General features: G+C 40.0%; 1 protein-coding gene across 14 annotated transcripts in view; it reads right to left on the bottom strand.

The window, feature by feature from the left end:
- The window catches only part of UNC80 (unc-80 homolog, NALCN channel complex subunit), a 231,472-nt gene that overhangs the window by 43,102 nt on the left and 170,594 nt on the right, over positions 1–17,776 (bottom strand). For all 14 annotated transcript variants that reach the window (XM_032754682.2, XM_032754681.2, XM_032754680.2 and 11 more), the window contains 5 exons: positions 15,996–16,264; positions 13,657–13,791; positions 11,684–11,822; positions 10,924–11,020; positions 2,326–2,496 (listed from right to left, as the gene is read on the bottom strand). In XM_032754682.2, coding sequence (XP_032610573.1) covers positions 2,326–2,496; positions 10,924–11,020; positions 11,684–11,822; positions 13,657–13,791; positions 15,996–16,264 — 811 coding nt within the window. The remainder of the gene's footprint in view (positions 1–2,325; positions 2,497–10,923; positions 11,021–11,683; positions 11,823–13,656; positions 13,792–15,995; positions 16,265–17,776) is intronic.

The raw sequence follows: 17,776 nt of genomic DNA on the forward strand, positions 1-17,776 counted from the left end.
ACTAGATTCTGCCAAAAATTGAATGAGCTTGGAAGTGCATTCTTCCCCAGCGCCTTCAGATAAAAGTTCAGACTAGCTGACAACTTGACTTCCACCTTGAGAAACCCTGAGCAGAGAATCCAGCTGAGCCTACCTGGACTCCGGGCCTACACAACTGTGAGATAATAAATGGGTTTTGTTTAAAGGCTCTAAGTTTGTAGTAATGTGTTATACAACAGTTAAAACTAATGCACTTGTGATATATTTATGTAATGCTACTTATATAATTGTTAAACTTCTTTTGTCGTAAGATAAAGAAACTAGGAACATGGAGAAATTAGAAATTAGGGAATTCTTATCTTCTTTTTGTAAATACAGTGAAGCCAATTTTGGTTTCAGTAACTACTACCAACTAATGAAGCTAGTCTTCTCTGCCAAAAGAATATTAAATATACTGGAATATTTAAAGCCACAGCATTTTAAATGCCAGAGCTCCATCCATAACTCTTTGTGACATTTTGAGTAAGTCAATTTTGAATAAGTTAATTGACTTATCCTTATAAAAAGGTACAGAAATGAGGAAAGCTTTAACATTATGTAATATGAGGAGAAATAGGCTGAGCATGGTGCCTTACACCTGTAATCCCAGCACTTTGGGAGGCCGAGGTGGGCGGATCACTTGAGGCCAGGAGTTCGAGACCAGCCTGGCCAACATGGGGAAACACCATCTCTACTGAAAATACAAAAATTATCTGGGCCTGGTGGCACATGCCTATAATCCCAGCTTCTTGGGAGGCTGAGGCACGAGAATTGCTTAAACCCGGGAGGCAGAGGTTGCAGTGAGCCAAGATCATGCCACTGAACTCCAGCCTGGGTGACAGAGTGAGTCAGTCTCTCTCTCTGTGTGTGTGTGTGTATATATATAATAGAAATACAGTGGCATTTGGGAACAATTGACTGCTTTTCTTTCCTCTAGTTGTAGGAAAAGGCCAGTGACGTAACCAGATGGGTACAGAAGGAATAGTTTAAGTCTTTCATTTCTCTTTAGGTTATTCTTCTGGGACTTTCATGAAACCATCAGCAATAGCATAGAAAACTACTTCTCCTTGGAAGAGGCAATTTGTCATGGCTGTCTGTGCCAACTCTTCTCATTTCCTTAGTTTAGATGCATATGAACATTTCAGGATGGTAGTCTACAGAAGGCTTTTGGGCAATATTCTGCTTGTCTAGTTTGGCAATGTAGCTCATGATTAGAAACTAAACATCTGTTGCTGTTAAAGAATTACAATCCCACTCCCTCTCTTTCTTGCTGATGCATGCTGAAAAAGTCCTTCCTGGACTAAAGGGCTTCCCCCTTACCAGCACAGCAAGATGGGGCTGGGGGAGTTGGTGCCTTTTGGTGGAGGCATAGACAATTCCACACTAAGGATCTGGCACTTCAGATTGGACACACAGCATGGCAGAATGGAATGGAGAAGCAAAGACACTAAACCCAGGAAGAAGGCTTCCCCATCCCTATCCTGGGGAAGAATATTTCCTGGCAGCTAATTTAGATGGGAATGGAGCAGAAAAGCCCATCATACGCATAGTGTCCTGCATCCACCTTCCTCACTCGCATTTTATTTTTTTGTCTCATCCAGGGCTCCCTGCCTGCCCCTTTCCTGCCATATGGCAGCTTAGTGACACTGCTTCTGCACCCAAGCATCTTGCGACAGGACTAACTGCTTGAACTTTGTTTAGCGCTGAACTCTGATGCCAATTTACCTTACCATTCCCAAATTTCTCAATCCTCTCTCTGCATTATTTAGTCCTGTCCCACAGAGAATCTATTAATTCTAGCAGTAGGATAACATTCTGCTGTTTATATTGGTTATGTAGTTTCTGCAATTATAGTTAAAAATACAACACTTCACAAACAGTAAAATAATAAAAGAATACTTAGTTGAAATTGTAGGCATTCCGTGTCTCATAAAATAATATAATAACTAATAAAAATGTAGATTACATCTTTAAATTCACTAAATTGGCCCTCTTACACAAGATGTGTTTACCACTGGGTTATAACTGCTGGAGAAGCTCAGCAAGCTATATGCAAATGTGTGTTTAGCAATGATAGTAAGAATATTAGTACTATTATTATACTACTACTAATCAGAGTGCTTAACATTATTTATTCAAAAAACTCAGGAACTGTTCACAGTTACAAGGCATAAAGGGCTGAGTTTAGGAGGTATCTGTAAATAAAGATTGGGTTTTAGATTTTTATCCATCACATTTTTTTCTTATTTTTTTTTTCAGTGGATACATATGATGTAAGGCTGCAGCTATTTCTGCCAGTGGGATTACCTGGTGAGGACCTCTACACTGTATAAAAGGGCCTGTAGGGACGTCGCAAGGGCAGCAGTGGCCGCAATCTCTTCTCGGGCAGCAGGTACTGTCTCCACCTGTGATGTCTGCCTCTTTAGCTTTTGTAGGTAACATGGAACTAAGGCTTCCAAGACCATCAGCATCTGAAGACTTTGAGTGACAGAAAGAAAACCGAGTCACCTTTTACATTCTACTTTTGTTGGTTGTGTCACATTTAGGAGCATAGAACAATGAAAAGCATCTAGAGACATATGAATTCTAAGCCCCCTTGCCACTCCAAATCAAAAGCAGTTAAAGCTGCTGGAAATGTTGACCAACAATTATGAATTCACTAACCACCTGCTAAAAGGCGATGAATCTTGCCTTAAGGAAACATGTGATCTAGTCGGGGGAATTAGCCATATATACAAATAAATGGTTGAAAGAATAACAGAATGGCCGGGCACGGTGGCTCACGCTTGTAATCCCAGCACTTTGGGAGGCCAAGGCGGGCGGATCACGAGGTCAGGAGATCGAGACCACGGTGAAACCCCGTCTCTACTAAAAATACAAAACATTAGCCAGGTGTGGTGGCGGGTGCCTGTAGTCCCAGCTACTCGGAGAGGCTGAGGCAGGAGAATGGCGTGAACCCGGGAGGCAGAGCTTGCAGTGAGCCGAGATTGCGCCACTGCACTCCAGCCTGAGCGACAGAGCAAGACTCCGTCTCACAAAAAAAAGAATAACAGAATGATAATAGGTGGAGCTATATAGTCCATCTAGAGAAACAGGCTTCAGAATAAAACTTCAATTCAGGAGTTTGCTGAGAGTGATTTTCCAGCTGCAACAATTTTGAGACAACATAAAACCCTTTCATGGGAGGCTGGCTTCCTGAGCTTAAAGAATTAAATAGCAAAAAACGTTGGAAACAGCCATTATGATGAACTCTGACAATGCCTGCTTACCAACGCGAGTGAACACCACTCACTGGATAGGGCCCACACTCAATTTAGTATTGGGGTGCCAGAAACACCTTGAAGGGGAAATGGAGATTAAGTAGTTATTATGCAAAGTGGGTTTTCCCCTCTAAAGTTGTAGGTGTGTAACACCACCAACATAAATTTTTTTTTTTTTTTTGACAGAGTCTTGCTCTGTCAGTCGCCCAGGCTGCAGTGCAGTGGCATGATTTCGGCTCACTACAACCTCTGCCTGGGTTCAAGTGATTCTCCTGCCTCAGCCTCCCCAGCAGCTGGGATTATAGGCATTCACTACAATGCCCGGATAATTTTTGTAATTTTAGTAGAGACAGGGTTTCACCATGTTGGCCAGGCTGGTCTCAACCTCTTGGCCTTAAGAAATCTTCCCACCTTGGCCTCCCAAAGATCTGGGATTACAGGCATGAACCACCGCACCTGGCCATCTTGTGTTTAGAGATTCCCCAATTATGTTAAAGTTTAAAGATTGCGGGTTCTAGAAAACAGCAGTCATGAGGTGATATCCCAGAGAATCTGAAATCAAGATTTTCTTTGATCCATTCTTTTTCCTACAGATACCAATGAGTTTTTACTATGCTCTTTATAATACTGAATACTGGTTTCTGGTAATATAATTTTGCCTGTAATATGTGCTCTATAAGCAGGAAATAGCAATTATCAGAATTGGATGGGTATGGAGAAAGAGCTATGATACTCTTTTGAGTTCTCCTATTTTTTGGCAACTTAAAAAAGGAGGCAAGAAGTCAGTTCTGCTTTCTGTAACAATAAAAAGTACCTTGCTGTAGACTAATTGTCTTACTAGAAAGAGTGGACAAAATTTTTGAAACACATCAAAGGTACCAGGTAGAAGCTAAGGCTAGCAGATATCTTTTGGAGGTACCAGACTTCTGGGGGAAAGAAAGCTTCTTCAGTTCATCCCGACATTGTGCAGCACTCTTTTTTTCCAGGCATCTGCTCGTTTGTAAATTGCTTAGGGCCAAAAGGCTAAGGACAAATCCAAGCAGAAATGTCAGCTAAGAGCTATGAAGCTAAGCAGGATTTTCAGTAGCCTCATAATTGCGAGGAAATATATATTGGAGTTCAGGGACTTCCAAAGAGGAGTTAGGCCCATGGAAGGCTGATCCTAGGAGTGTGAAATAAATAGAACAGCCCTTACAAAGACTGAAACCCAACTTTAAATCAAATCAATCACACACTGAATTAAAATGATCTGCCCTGCCACAATTGCTAGTCAGAGAGTAAAAACAAATCGTTTTTGGAGGAAGATAACATTGGGTAGATCCTCAAAGCATTTCTAATTTTTTTAATGCAATATTCACTAGTCAAAATTACCTACTCCTGCTAAAACCAAATGATCAAAATCCAAGGAAAGGAACAGACAATATAAACAGGCCACAAGTGATCTACATATTAAAGTTATCAGACACAGACTTTTATAAAACAATGACTAAAATGTTAAATAAGAGAGATAACAAAATGGAGAATTTCATCAAAACTCTGAAATCTATTAAAAGAGTGGAAATTCTAGAATTGAACACTAAAATATTTGAAATTAAAAACCTGAAAGATAAGTGTTAATAGTAGATTAGACACAGGAAGAGATGAGTGTGAACTGGAATAAAGAACAATGGAAAACATCAAGACAGAAGAACAGAGGGGAGAAATGATAGGAAATACAGGAAAGAACACAAGAGACATATATAGAGCATGGGGTTAAGGAGGAAAATATATATATAAATAAATGGAGAGGGGAGGGAAAATGGGATAGAGGTAATATGTGAAGAGTTATTTGTCAAATTTTCTAAAATTATTGAAAGCTATCAAGCTTTATTTTCAGGAAACACTATGAATCCCAAGAAGTATAAACACAAAGAAAAATCATAACTAGGCACACCACAGTCAAACTGCTTAAAACCCAAGGCAAAGAGGAAATGTTAAAAGTAGCCAGAGAAAAAGACACATTAGGGCAGGGCATGGTGGCTCACATCTGTAATCCCAGCACTTTGGGAGGCTGAGGCGGGCAGATCACGAGGTCAGGAGTTTGAGACCAGCCTGGCCAATATGGTGAAACCTCATCTCTACTAAAAATATAAAAAATTAGCCGGGTGCGGTGGTGCATGCCTGTAGTCCCAGCTATTTGGGAGGCTGAGGGAGGAGAATTGCTTGAATCTGGGAGGCGGAGGTTGCAGTGAGCTGAGATGGTGCCACTGCACTTCAGCCTGGGCGACAAGAGTGCGATTCCGTCTCGAAAGAGAAAAAAAAATAAGGACATGTTAAATTCAAATGTGCAATAAGGTCTAATGCTGATTTTTCAACAGATATGATAAGTCAGTAGAAAATGGAATATTTTCTTTTTTATTTTATTAGTTAATTAATTTATTTTTTGAGACAGGTCTTGCTCTGTTGACCAGTTTGGAGTGTGGTGGTGCAATCTCAGCTCACTGCAGCCTCAACCTGAGCTCAAGCAATCCTCTCACCTTAGCCTCTTGAGTAGCTGGGACCACAGGCATGCACCACTATGCCCCACTAATTTTTGTATTTTTTGTAGGGACGGGGTTTTGCCATGTTGCCCAGGTTGGTCTCAAACTCCTGAACTCATGCAATCCACATGCTTTGGCCTCCCAAAGTGCTGGGATTCCAGGCATGAGTCACTGCACCTGGCCTGAATATTTTCTTTAAATTAAAAAAAAAAAAAGCCGGCTGGGTGTGGTAGCTCATGCCTATAATCCCAGCACTTTGGGAGGCTGAGACGGGTGGATCACCTGAGGGCAGGAGTTCGAGACCAACCTGACCAACATGGAGAAACTCTGTCTCTACTAAAAGTACAAAATTAGCTGGGTGTGGCGGCGCATGCCTGTAATCCCAGCTACTCGGGAGGCTGAGGCAGGAGAATCACTTGAATCCGGGAGGTGGAGGTTGCTGTGAGCCGAGATTGTGCCATTGCACGCCAGCCTGGGCAACAAGAACGAAAACTCCGTTAAAAAAAAAAAAAAAAAGCCAAAGGTAGAAAACAATAAAGATAAAAAAGGAAAGAAAAGGCAGACAATAAAACTATAATAGCAAAAATCAACAAAGCCCCAAATACTGGTTATTTGTAAAGGGAAAACTATTGATAAACTCCTGAAAAGAATAATAATAAAAAAAGGGAGGGATCAAAAATTCCCAGTATTAGAAATAAAAAAGTGAACACAATAAAAACTCCATAGTCATTAAAATTTTTTCTAAACAAAGCATATCAGGAACAAATTTCTGTCAATAAATTTGGGTACTTAAATTAAATAGAAAACTTCCTAGAAAAATGTGAGTTACCAAAGCCACCACCAGGATAAAGAATCTTAATTGTAAAATGTTCCCACAAGAAACCACATTACTTACAGTTTTGTGTATAAATTCTACTCAATATTTTGGAAAGACAAAATGCTCATCTGAGGCAGGCACAGTTCCTTTGCCTGTAATCCCAGCACTTTGGGAGGCTGAGGTGGGAGGAGCACTTGAGCTCAGGAGTTGGAGACCAGCCTGGGCAACACAGTGAGACTTTATCTCTCAAAAAATCAAAAAAAATAACAGGGTGTGAAGGCACCCGCCTGTAGTGCCGGCTACTTGGAAGGCTGAGGTGGGAGGATTGCTTGAGTCTGGGAGATCAAGGCTGCAGTGGGCCATGATTGTGACACTGCACTCCAACCTTGGCAACAGAAAAAGACCCTGTTTCAAAAATAAAAAAAGCTAATCCATACCAAATTTCTACAGAGAATAGGAGTTTTTAAAAAAGGGGTAGGGGGCCTGGGCGCAGTGGCTCACGCCTGTCATCCCAGCACTTTGGAAGGCCTAGGCGGGTGGATCGCCTGAGGTCAGGAGTTTGAGACCAGCCCAGTCAACATGGTGAAACCCCGTGTCTACTAAAAATGCAAAAATTAGCTGGGTGTGGTGGTGGATGCCTGTAATCCCAGCTACTTGGGAGGCGGAGGCAGGAGAATTGCTTGAACCCAGGAGGCGGAGGTTGCAGTGAGCCGAGATTATGCCATTGCACTCCAGCCTGGGCAACAAGAGCAAGACTCTCTCTCAAAAATAAAAGAAAATTAGAAAGGGGGGGTGGGTAGGGAAGACACTTTCCATTTCATCTTATGAGTCCAGCTTAATCTTCATATCCTTGATACCATAGCCTGACAAGGACTTTATAATAATAGAGGGTTACAAATACACCTGCTAAAACGTTTACCAGTGGGTAGTTAATAAAGTAGTAGCTAAGCAAGACATCCTTTTTGTTTAAGCACTTGTAACTTTTTTAAGTATCCAGAATTGGTTTATCTTAAATGACATAGAGCTACCTAGAATATCTCTTCTACTCCTAACTTCCCTGTGATCCTAGCAATAAAATTCATTAGATAAGACCTTTTTAAAGAATAAAAATTACAGACATAGCTCTCATTAACATAGTTGTAAAAATGCTAAAATAATTGCAAACCAAGTCTGGCAATACTGAAAAATGATAATTATACAACCCAATTACAGTTTATTTTTAAGGAGGCAGGAAAGTTTTAATTTTGAAAATAAATCAATGTAACCTATCACGCTTAGAAAATAAAGAATAAAAATCATATAATCATCTCTATAAATAGAGAGGAACATTTGGTAATATTCATTATCCATTAATAAGAAAACTCAAACTAAACTAAGAATAGAAGGCAGACTCCTTAATAATTAATTTCTTAATGAGTAATAAAATTACTTCCTTGATCTTACAGGTATATTACAACAAAATCCTTTAGCAAATATCATTCTTAGTGATGAAATATTGGAAATCCCCTCCATACCCCGAGATCAGAAATGAGACAAAGATCCTACCATCATCACCATCATCACTTCTATTCCATTTTGTATTAAGGTTCTAGCCAGTGCATTAAGGACAGAGAAAGGAATAATGTGTATAAGAATTTGAAAGGATAAAATACAACTCTCATGATTTGCAGATGACATAATTAATTAAATAGAAAACACTAAGAAATCGCATATATAAAATAAAAAATACTGATAACTTCATTTACAAATGGGCAGAAGACTTCAGTAGGCACTTTGCAAAAGGAGATGTCTAAATTTCGATAAACATTTATCTGAAAAGCTTCCAAACCTTTTAATTTGCAAAAGGAAAATGCAAATTAAAATGATAATGAATGTCACTACAACCCAACAAAATAGCTAAAATAAAAAGACTGAAGATAACAAGTGTTGATGAGGCCATAGGGTACTAGAACATTTACATACTGTCGGTGGGAATGAAAATTGAAACCACCTTGGAAAACTTTTTGGTAGTATCTATTAAAGCAAGAAATACTCATATTCCATGACTTAGCCTAGCAGTTCCATCCATAGAAATGCATAAATATTTGTGTACAAAGACATATACAAAAACATTCATTGCAGCTTTATTTATAATACCTTCAAACTAGATACAACACAAATGCCTGATAACAAAAGAAGATATAAATAAATTGTAACATAGTCATACAATGAACTATTATAAGTGAATGAAAAAGAATCAACTACTGTTACACACATTTATATGAATGAATCTCATGAAATAATACTGAATGACAGAAGTCAGACATTAAAAAATAGCTACTATACTATTTCAGTTAAACAGATTTCAGAAATAGGCAAAGCTGATTGATCATATTAGAAATCAGGATAGTAGTGCCTCTATCTGATTTTTCAATCTGAGTGGTAGTTACGTAGATGTGATAACATTATGAATATTCATGGAACTGTAAAATTATGATTTTTTAGTGTTTTATGTGAATGTTACACTTAAATAAAATACTTTTTTAAAAAAATTAAGTACAACAGAGACTTGCTGTTACAAATGTTGAAGTCCTGTAGGTATGTTACTTATTCCCATGAGAGATATCCCAGGAAACCACTACTTAAGAAACCCTGACCTTACTGAGACATCAAGATATCATCTGGTTTAAACTGACAGAATGGAAAATTAGGGAGGATTAAAAAAAAATTCTAATTTAACTTAACAATATTAGACTTTGGCTTTTAACTCACAATGACAAGGGAATTTGATTGTGAACTCTAACACCTTTTGATTTCAATGTGTTTGAATTTTGACTTGAAAGAGAATTTTATGACTCAATGGAAATTTGGTAAAATTTGAAATGGGAGAATTTTTTAGTCAAACTTAGGTGTTCTCTATGTTGCAGGAATTTTAATATTGGAGAATCTGTATGCATTTTATTATTACAGTGTCTCAGTTGCAGAATATCTGACATATCTGGTTAACAACGTAGCTGAACACATTTGGAATGGCAAATAGAGTAGAGAGAAGATGTTTACAATTACATATAGAATGGATTTGGAGTTAACTTAATGCAGGATTTGACCCATTCTGGAACTTTTTCTAGATCTGTGGTATTATAGGAAGAGCAAGAAAGTGGGAGTAAGAAATCCCCTCCATACCCCGAGATCAGAAATGAGACCATCCTGCAGCTTTGTTCTCCTGAAGGCCACAGCCACATCCGTGCCTGACCACAGGCCTACTGTTTTTCTCCCCATTGCTCAAGAAGACAAAAATTCGAGAATATTGGGGGAAACACTTCTTACTCATTCCTCATGTGTCCTTCCAGTAAAAAGAGTTCAATTAATATAAATCCCAGCTCCTCTTGGCCCTTATTCATTCGCTTATGGGAGAGAGAAACAGGCTTAAGGTGCAGGGCAAATATATGAAGATATATTGGGCATAATCAGCTTGGCTCCTTCCTTATTCCTGGAAGAGCTTGTCAACAGAGTACAACTTTTAATGGATCAGATTTAAATCTCAGACCAGAGCCAACCTCTTTGAATTGGGATGACTCATTCTTCATGTGAGTCTTTTGAATTCTCTGCACTTGGCAAAATGAAGGCAAGATTGATATTCTTGGCCTTTGTGTTACAGAAATTCTTATTGCCCCTTGAAAGGAGTTTTCTTAAATAAATATCTGTTACGAAATTTTGTTTGCTACTGATTTACATTACTTGTGAGGAAAAATATTTTCTAACAAGACTAAATACCTTAGCATCTGCACAAAATTCAAATTAAGGGATTTCAAATGAATGAAGATTTACTATTGTTTTCCAGAACCTATGCTATGTTTTCTAAACTTTGTTTCTTCTTTTCTTTTCTTTTTTCTTTTTTTTTTTTCTGACAAAGTCTTACTCTGTTGCCTAGGCTAGAGTGCAATGGTACACTCACAGCTCACTGCAGCCTTGACCTCCTGGGATTAAGCAATCCTCCTGCCTCAAGCCTCCCAAAAAGTTGGGACTACAGGTGTGCAACACCACACCTGGCTAATTTTTAATTTTTTTAAATTTTTGTGGAGACAGGGTCTCACTATGTTACCCAGGTTGGTCTCGAACTCTTGGGCTAAAGGAATCCTCTTGCCTCAGCCTTCCAAAGTGCTGGGGTTACAGGTGTGAGCCACCACACCTGGCCTAAATTTAGTTTTTAAAAGCTTACTTGTCAGAATGTTAGACTGATATTAATCAGCATAACCTTTGTATTCATTCAATTTTATTTTCTCTGCCATATTTACTTATCACAAGGCATAGAATAAAGGGCTGCAGATACCTTCTGAATGATTCGGGAGCATACGCCACCACAGTGACACAGAGCTTAATGGCTTCACTGATAGAAAACGTCAGATCTTCATTTCCATAGCAGAAATCTGAAGGAACAAAAAGTAAAGGCACACTATCAGAGTAGATTCAGCAGGAGATAAAGAAGCAACTATTACTCCTAATGTTATCATTCCAGTATATACTGTAGCTTTTTCTTGTTAAATTTTATTCCTATACTGTGAAAACTATTAATTTCTTCATCTCAAGGGAATGAAATTCTGTTTTCTAGTTTTGAACAATCAGATGTAAAACAAAAATACTTTTCTGGAGTGTTTAAAAGAAATCTCAGATAATAGAAGACACTGAAGGGCATTTAAATTGTCTAAGGTTGAGGCTTTACCCTTGAGTTATCTCTAGTTCTACACATTCCATGAAAATAAAAGACCATTTTGGAGGGTTATTCACTTAGAATTACCCAAGATAACCCAACTTTCTGAAAACTGCAGTGCTAGAGCAGTGGTCTACTGAGCATCATTTTAATATAGTTTTCATGGCAGAGAATTCCTTACTCTTTAGGATTCATAAGAGATTTAAGAAAAAAAAGTACTCATTCAATTTCTACTACTGTTCCATTTATTTTTGCTACTTCGATTTAGTTATATATATATATATACACACATATAAATATATGTATATGTGTGTATAACGTATATATTTATATTTAACAACTGCAGTGAGAAAAAGAATGTCAAAGCAAGTTTTGCTTTTACCTAATGACTTGAGAGGCTTCTCAGCTTTGACCAGCTCTAAGATGTCTAATATGTCGGTGGTCTCTCCCTCTAGGGACTGCAGCAAGTCAAACAGGCACTGAGCTGACACACCTTTGCTGGGCCCATAATTGGCAGCATCCTGATAAAGAAAAACAATTTTAGTTTATTGACTCTCACCACAGTACAACTATAACTTGACAGGAATTCAAACTTTATAAATGCTGTTACCAGTAACAAGTACAACATCTAGCTGGAATTCAGCTTACATAATTCTGGATCCAGCAATGCTGTGGTATGATTTTGGAGTGGTATACCTGACTTTTAAGGGATCTATTAAATTCTAATCTAGAAAAAAAGAGATATTTGTAAAAGCTCATAAAAATACAGCAATATATGAACTTCCAAAAAGTTCATATCAATGGTTCCTTTAATTGAAGATGGTAGAACTAAGAAAATGTCTATAATTGATTGGTTGAATACTACAAATATGTTTGGGGAACATATGCTTATTTTAACTAACAACCCTGGGAATTTCACAGGTCTTCTTTGATAATGTATCTCCACATGGAGATACTTACAATTTTCAATCTATTTAAAATGGCCTTAAATAATTCACTGAAACAACAAATCCTTATGAAGTTCTTCTGTGCCAGGCACCAGGCTACACACTGAGGTTATAGAAAACCAAAACCAAAATGCAAGTAAAACAACAATACAACAATAACTAAAACCAAACAAACAAGCAAAGACAAAAGCATACAAAGGTCTTGCTTTCGTGAAGATTAAATTCCGTTGGTTGAGTGTGGTAGAAATTCATGTTAATGAAACAAATACATATAACATGTGATATGGTGGTAAAATCTCTGAAGAAAAAGGAAAACAAAGCAGGGTAGGTGGTAGAGAGTGACAAAAAGGAATGAAAATTGGGAAACATTCCTTTAACCGTTTTCTACTTTCCATCTCTTTTATGAATTGAGTATTTAAAAAACTGTAGAGTTGGTCTATTTACGTGTTAGGAGCTGAGATGAAAGCTGGAGAGGAATGTTGAAGAGAAATGATATGATTTTTGAAAGAAATATTATTTATGGTATGCATGTCTCACTGGTTAAAGAAAGAGAGCTGAGAGACTGAATATACAAACTGTCAACGACCAAATCATACATAAAAATAGAGGCCGGGCGCGGTGGCTCACGCCTGTAATCCCAGCACTTTGGGAGGCCGAGGAGGGTGGATCATGAGGTCAGGAGATCGAGACCATCCTGGCTAACACAGTGAAACCCCATCTCTACTAAAAATACAAAAAATTAGCCGGGCGAGGTGGTGGGCACCTGTAGTCCCAGCTACTCGGGAGGCTGAGGCAGGAGAATGGTGTGAACCCTGGGGGGCAGAGCCTGCAGTGAGCCGAGATTGTGCCACTGCACTCCAGCCTGGGCGACAGCAAGACTCTGTCTCAAAAAAAAAAAAAAATAGAACTTTGACCCACAACCTGCAACAACCTGCTCAGGAAACCAACCCATTGTCTACAATAACCAGCTCAGGAAGCCAGCCTAAGTCAGGCTTGTAGGAAGTCAGGCCACTACCTCCAGTGGTAACCAAACAATAACCTCTGTAACAACTGACCCAAAGTAACTAGGACTTGCATAGTAACTGAGAGCTTTCCTAATTTTTGTCCCTGCTTCCACCTTAGGACCAACCAGAGAAAGCCCAATATACACCCCTAACCCATCATATAAGATGCCCAACTACTAGTTACTTCACCTGCAGCTTCCCCAGGCCAATAGCTCCAATCAGGACATACCTGAAGCTTCCCCTTTTTTCACTATACAGCTTTCCCACTCCTCTGCCTGCCTTTGCATCTCTGCCAAAACACAAGTGATGGTAGCCAACTCCCTTGCCATAGTAAGCTCTAATAAATAACCTTTGCTTTTCTCATTTTGTTGGTCTTCATTTTTCTTCCCACAGAGCTTACTTACAGGAAATTCCAGGAGAGGGGCCACACTAGCAAACAGCTGGAGCACAAAGGGCTTTCGGTGTAGAACGTAGAACTGGTGACAGGCAAATTCGATGGCTTGACGCAGCTGGGGATTGCTTTCATAGTCGGAGTACACCTATGGAAAAATGCCAGATATTCAAAAAATGCCTTAATAAAGTATCAACATTGTACTCGCTTTTAAAACTCATGGTCATGGGAAGTTTGGAGGGAAATGGCTAACTTTGTAAACTGGTAGAGAGGAACGTAAAATGGCATAAACTTTCTCTAGATAAATTTAGTAATACACCTCAAAATGCTGAAAATCTAAACATACTTTTTTTCCAGGAAGTTTGTGACTAGGAATTTATCTCAAGGAAAGGACTAGACACATGTATAAACATGCATACATAAGGCGGCCTGCTGCAAGACTGGTTATAACAGTGGAAAATATGAGACAAATTATTAATAAATATTTCTTGGTTAAGTGAATTATGGTATATACAAACCATAGAATACTGTGCAGTAATTTCAAAAATGCTGTAAGGCTAAATGTAGCTATATAAAATGCCTATGATATTCTTAGTGTTATATGAAAAAACTATGTTACAAACTTGAAAATATATAATTCTGTGTGGGGTGTGTGTGTGTGTGTGTGTGTGTGTGTGTTTGTGTAGGAAAGAGTGTCAGGATTTGGAAGTATGAACAATGATTACCTGGGAGAAAGGATTTTAAGTGATCCTTATTTTTTCTTTAAATTTTCTTCATCTTTTGAATTTTGTAATGAACATAATTGCTTTTGGTAATCAGTAAAAAAAATACTTACTAAAAAAATAGAGAAAATTGCAACTATCTAAAAATGAGGAAGAGAGTCCTGTGATAGTAACTTTCTTGCCCCCGTAGGTTGAGCAAACTTCACTTTGTATGTGTTATGATCATAATTTTTATCAAAACTTCCTCAAAAATAGACAACTAGGATGAGGCCCTGGGCCCTGCCTGATTTTATTTAGTACTCCTAAATGTAGCCAGCTATACATTAGACATGAGTAAATAAAAATTGTTCCTGCTAAATTGCCTTCTCCAATCCCATCACACTATATTTACTGGGAATGAAAATCTCTTTTCTTTTTTTTTTTTTTTTTTTTGACGGAGTCTCACTCTGTCACCCAGGCTGGAGTGCGGTGGCGCAATCTCGGCTCACTGCAAGCTCCGCCTCCCGGGTTCACGCCATTCTCCTGCCTCAGCCTCTCCGAGTAGCTGGGACTACAGGCGCCCGCCACTACGCGTGGCTAATTTTTTTGTATTTTTAGTAGAGACGGGGTTTCACCGTGGTCTCGATCTCCTGACCTCGTGATCCGCCCACCTCAGCCTCCCAAAGTGCTGGGATTACAAGCGTGAGCCACCGCGCCCGGCCGAAAATCTCTATTCAGTTAGAGGTCAGGGAATCTCTTGGGAGAAACATCACCTAAACACTTGCCATACATGTGACTCAAGAACATAAGTTCTCAAACTTTCTAGGGCAGTGGTCCCCAACCTTTTTGGCATCAGGGACTGGTTTCACGGAAGACAATTTTTTCATGGACCAGGGTGGGTGGGGGGGATGGTTTCGGAATGAAACTGTTCCACCTCAGATCATCAGGCATTAGATTCAGGAGCATGCAGCCTAGATCCCTCGCATGCACAGTTCACAACAGGGTTCTGGCTCCTGTGAAAATCTAGGGGTGGGGGTTCCTTACAGGCCACACACCAGTACTGGTCCATGGCCCGGAGGTAGAGGCTTCCCGTTCTAGGGCATCAAAAACCATTTGAAGGTCTTGTTAAAAACACAAACTACTGGGCCCCGATCCCCAAGTTTCTGATTCAGTAGACCTGGATGGGCTCCAAGAATGTGCATTTCTCTTTCTTTAAAATTGTTTTTCTTTTTAGAGATGTGGTCTTGCTATGTTCCCCAAGCTAGTCTTAAGCTCCACACTTCAAGAGATTCTCCCACCTTGGCCTCCCAAAGTGCTGGCATTACAGGTGTGAGCCACCACACCTGGCCAGAATGTACATTTCCAACAAGTTTCCAGTTGTTGCTGATGCTGCTGGCCCAGGGACTACAACTTAAGAACCACTGTCTTAGACGAAATGGGAAAGCATATCCCAAGTCTGGGGCTCTCAGAGTAGAAAGGAATATTGTGAACTCTTGCAAATTTATGGGGGGATTTCATTTGTTGCCTTCTGTTGTCACAAAAGAAGATGGTAACACCATCATTAAAAAGTTTCAGTACAGATCTAGTTGAACAGCTAGATATTAGCAGTACTCATGTTAATTTTCTGGTTGGGAAAGGAGGTTCTGGGCACCTGCAGCATGGTGGGGAGAATCCACTGGTAGCCGCTGAGAGAGAAGAGGTGGTTGAAGTGCACTGCGGTGTTGATGACGGTGGCAGCGTACTGCCTGAGCAGGGCACTGTCTTCTGGGTGGAGGATCAGAGCCCCGTTAAAAACGTTGAGGAAAAGCATGATTTCGTCTCCCCATGGAAACTCGCTCGGCATGCCCAGGAACATTTCCTCCAGCAGCTGGATCCACAAGCTTTTCTGAAGAGTGTCGAGGCCAAACAGTTCCTTTCCAGCTGTGAGAACATGAAACAGCAGAGACAGAATTAGCCCCGCACCAATCCTGTCAGCATGAGAGGTGATCAAACCCAAGGCGCTGCTGTTCTCCGTTTGTTCCAGCTCCAGGATGTGAAGATCTACTGCTGAAATGTTTTCCAGCACAATATTACTGGCCTTGATACAGCACTTCCCATTTCTCCATGGACTTTCATCATCACCTCTTTAACTAACTGTGGGTAAGGCAGAGCAGGCATTGGCAGTGTTTTACTGCTAAATAAGCGTCGGTTGGAGAAAAATAAATTATTTCAGCTAGAAAATAGCAGGGATGGGACTACTGCTTGGTCTTTTAATTAATGGTTAGAGGCTAGAGCTCTATCTACTCCTGCTGAAGCTGAAGCGTTTTGTTTTTTGTTTTTCGTTTTTTTTTTTGGAGATGGAGTCTCGCTCTGTCACTCTGTCTGGAGTGCAGTGGCGCAATCTCGGTTCACTGCAACCTCCATCTCCTGGGTTCATGTGATTCTCATGCTTCAGACCCCTGAGTAGCTGGGATTACCAGCACCCGCCACCATGCCCAGCTAATTTTTTTTGTATTTTTAGTAGAGACAGGGTTTCACCACGTTGGCCAGGGTAGTCTCGAACTCCTGACCTCAAGTGATCTGTCTGCCTGGGCCTCCCAAAGGGCTGGGATTACAGGCATGAGTCACCTTGCCCAGCCTGTCTGAAGCTTCTGGATGAGGGCGATAAAGCATAGGGATGCTAATTTAAGTAAATTGTCTCAAATTAGTAACTGAGTTACAGAGCAAGGCTCCAAAGTGGGTCTCTTTCTGTGTCTCTGTCTCTTTCTCTCAATTGAGGTATTATTTAGAGTAAAATGCAGAGATCTTAAATGCAGAGTTCATTGAATTTTGACAAAAATATGCACTATGCACTCATGTAAACAACATTCCATCAATATACAGACAATTTTCATCACCCTTCTGCCCCTTTCCAGGAAATTCATTCCCTCCAAATCCAGAGGCAACCACCATTCTGATTTCTGTCATTCTAGATGAGTTTTGCCTCTTTTTGAACTTCACACAAATACCTGGTCTTTGTTTAGTCAAGTATTCTCATACCCTAACAACACCATCCTACCCACGCTTCAACTGCTGATGATTAGCTTAGAGCAGTGGTTCTCAAAATGTGGTGCTTGGGATAGCAGCATCAGCATCACCTGAGAACTTATTAGAAATGCAAACTCTTGGCCAGGTGCGGTGGCTCAAGCCTGTAATCCCAGCACTTTGGGAGGCCAAGGCGGGCGGATCACAAGGTCAGGAGATCGAGACCATCCTGGCTAACATGGTGAAACCCCGTCTCTACTAAAAAAAAATACAAAAAATTAGCCGGGCGTGTTGGCGGGCGCCTGTAGTCCCAGCTACTTGGGAGGCTGAGGCAGGAGAATGGCGTGAACCCGGGAGGCGGAGCTTGCAGTGAGCCGAGATCGCGCCACTGCACTCCAGCCTGGGGGACAGAGAAAGACTCCGTCTCAA

The sequence above is a fragment of the Hylobates moloch genome, unplaced genomic scaffold (genome assembly GCF_009828535.3).
Source record: "Hylobates moloch isolate HMO894 unplaced genomic scaffold, HMol_V3 SCAFFOLD_1, whole genome shotgun sequence".
Classification (NCBI taxonomy): domain Eukaryota; kingdom Metazoa; phylum Chordata; class Mammalia; order Primates; family Hylobatidae; genus Hylobates; species Hylobates moloch.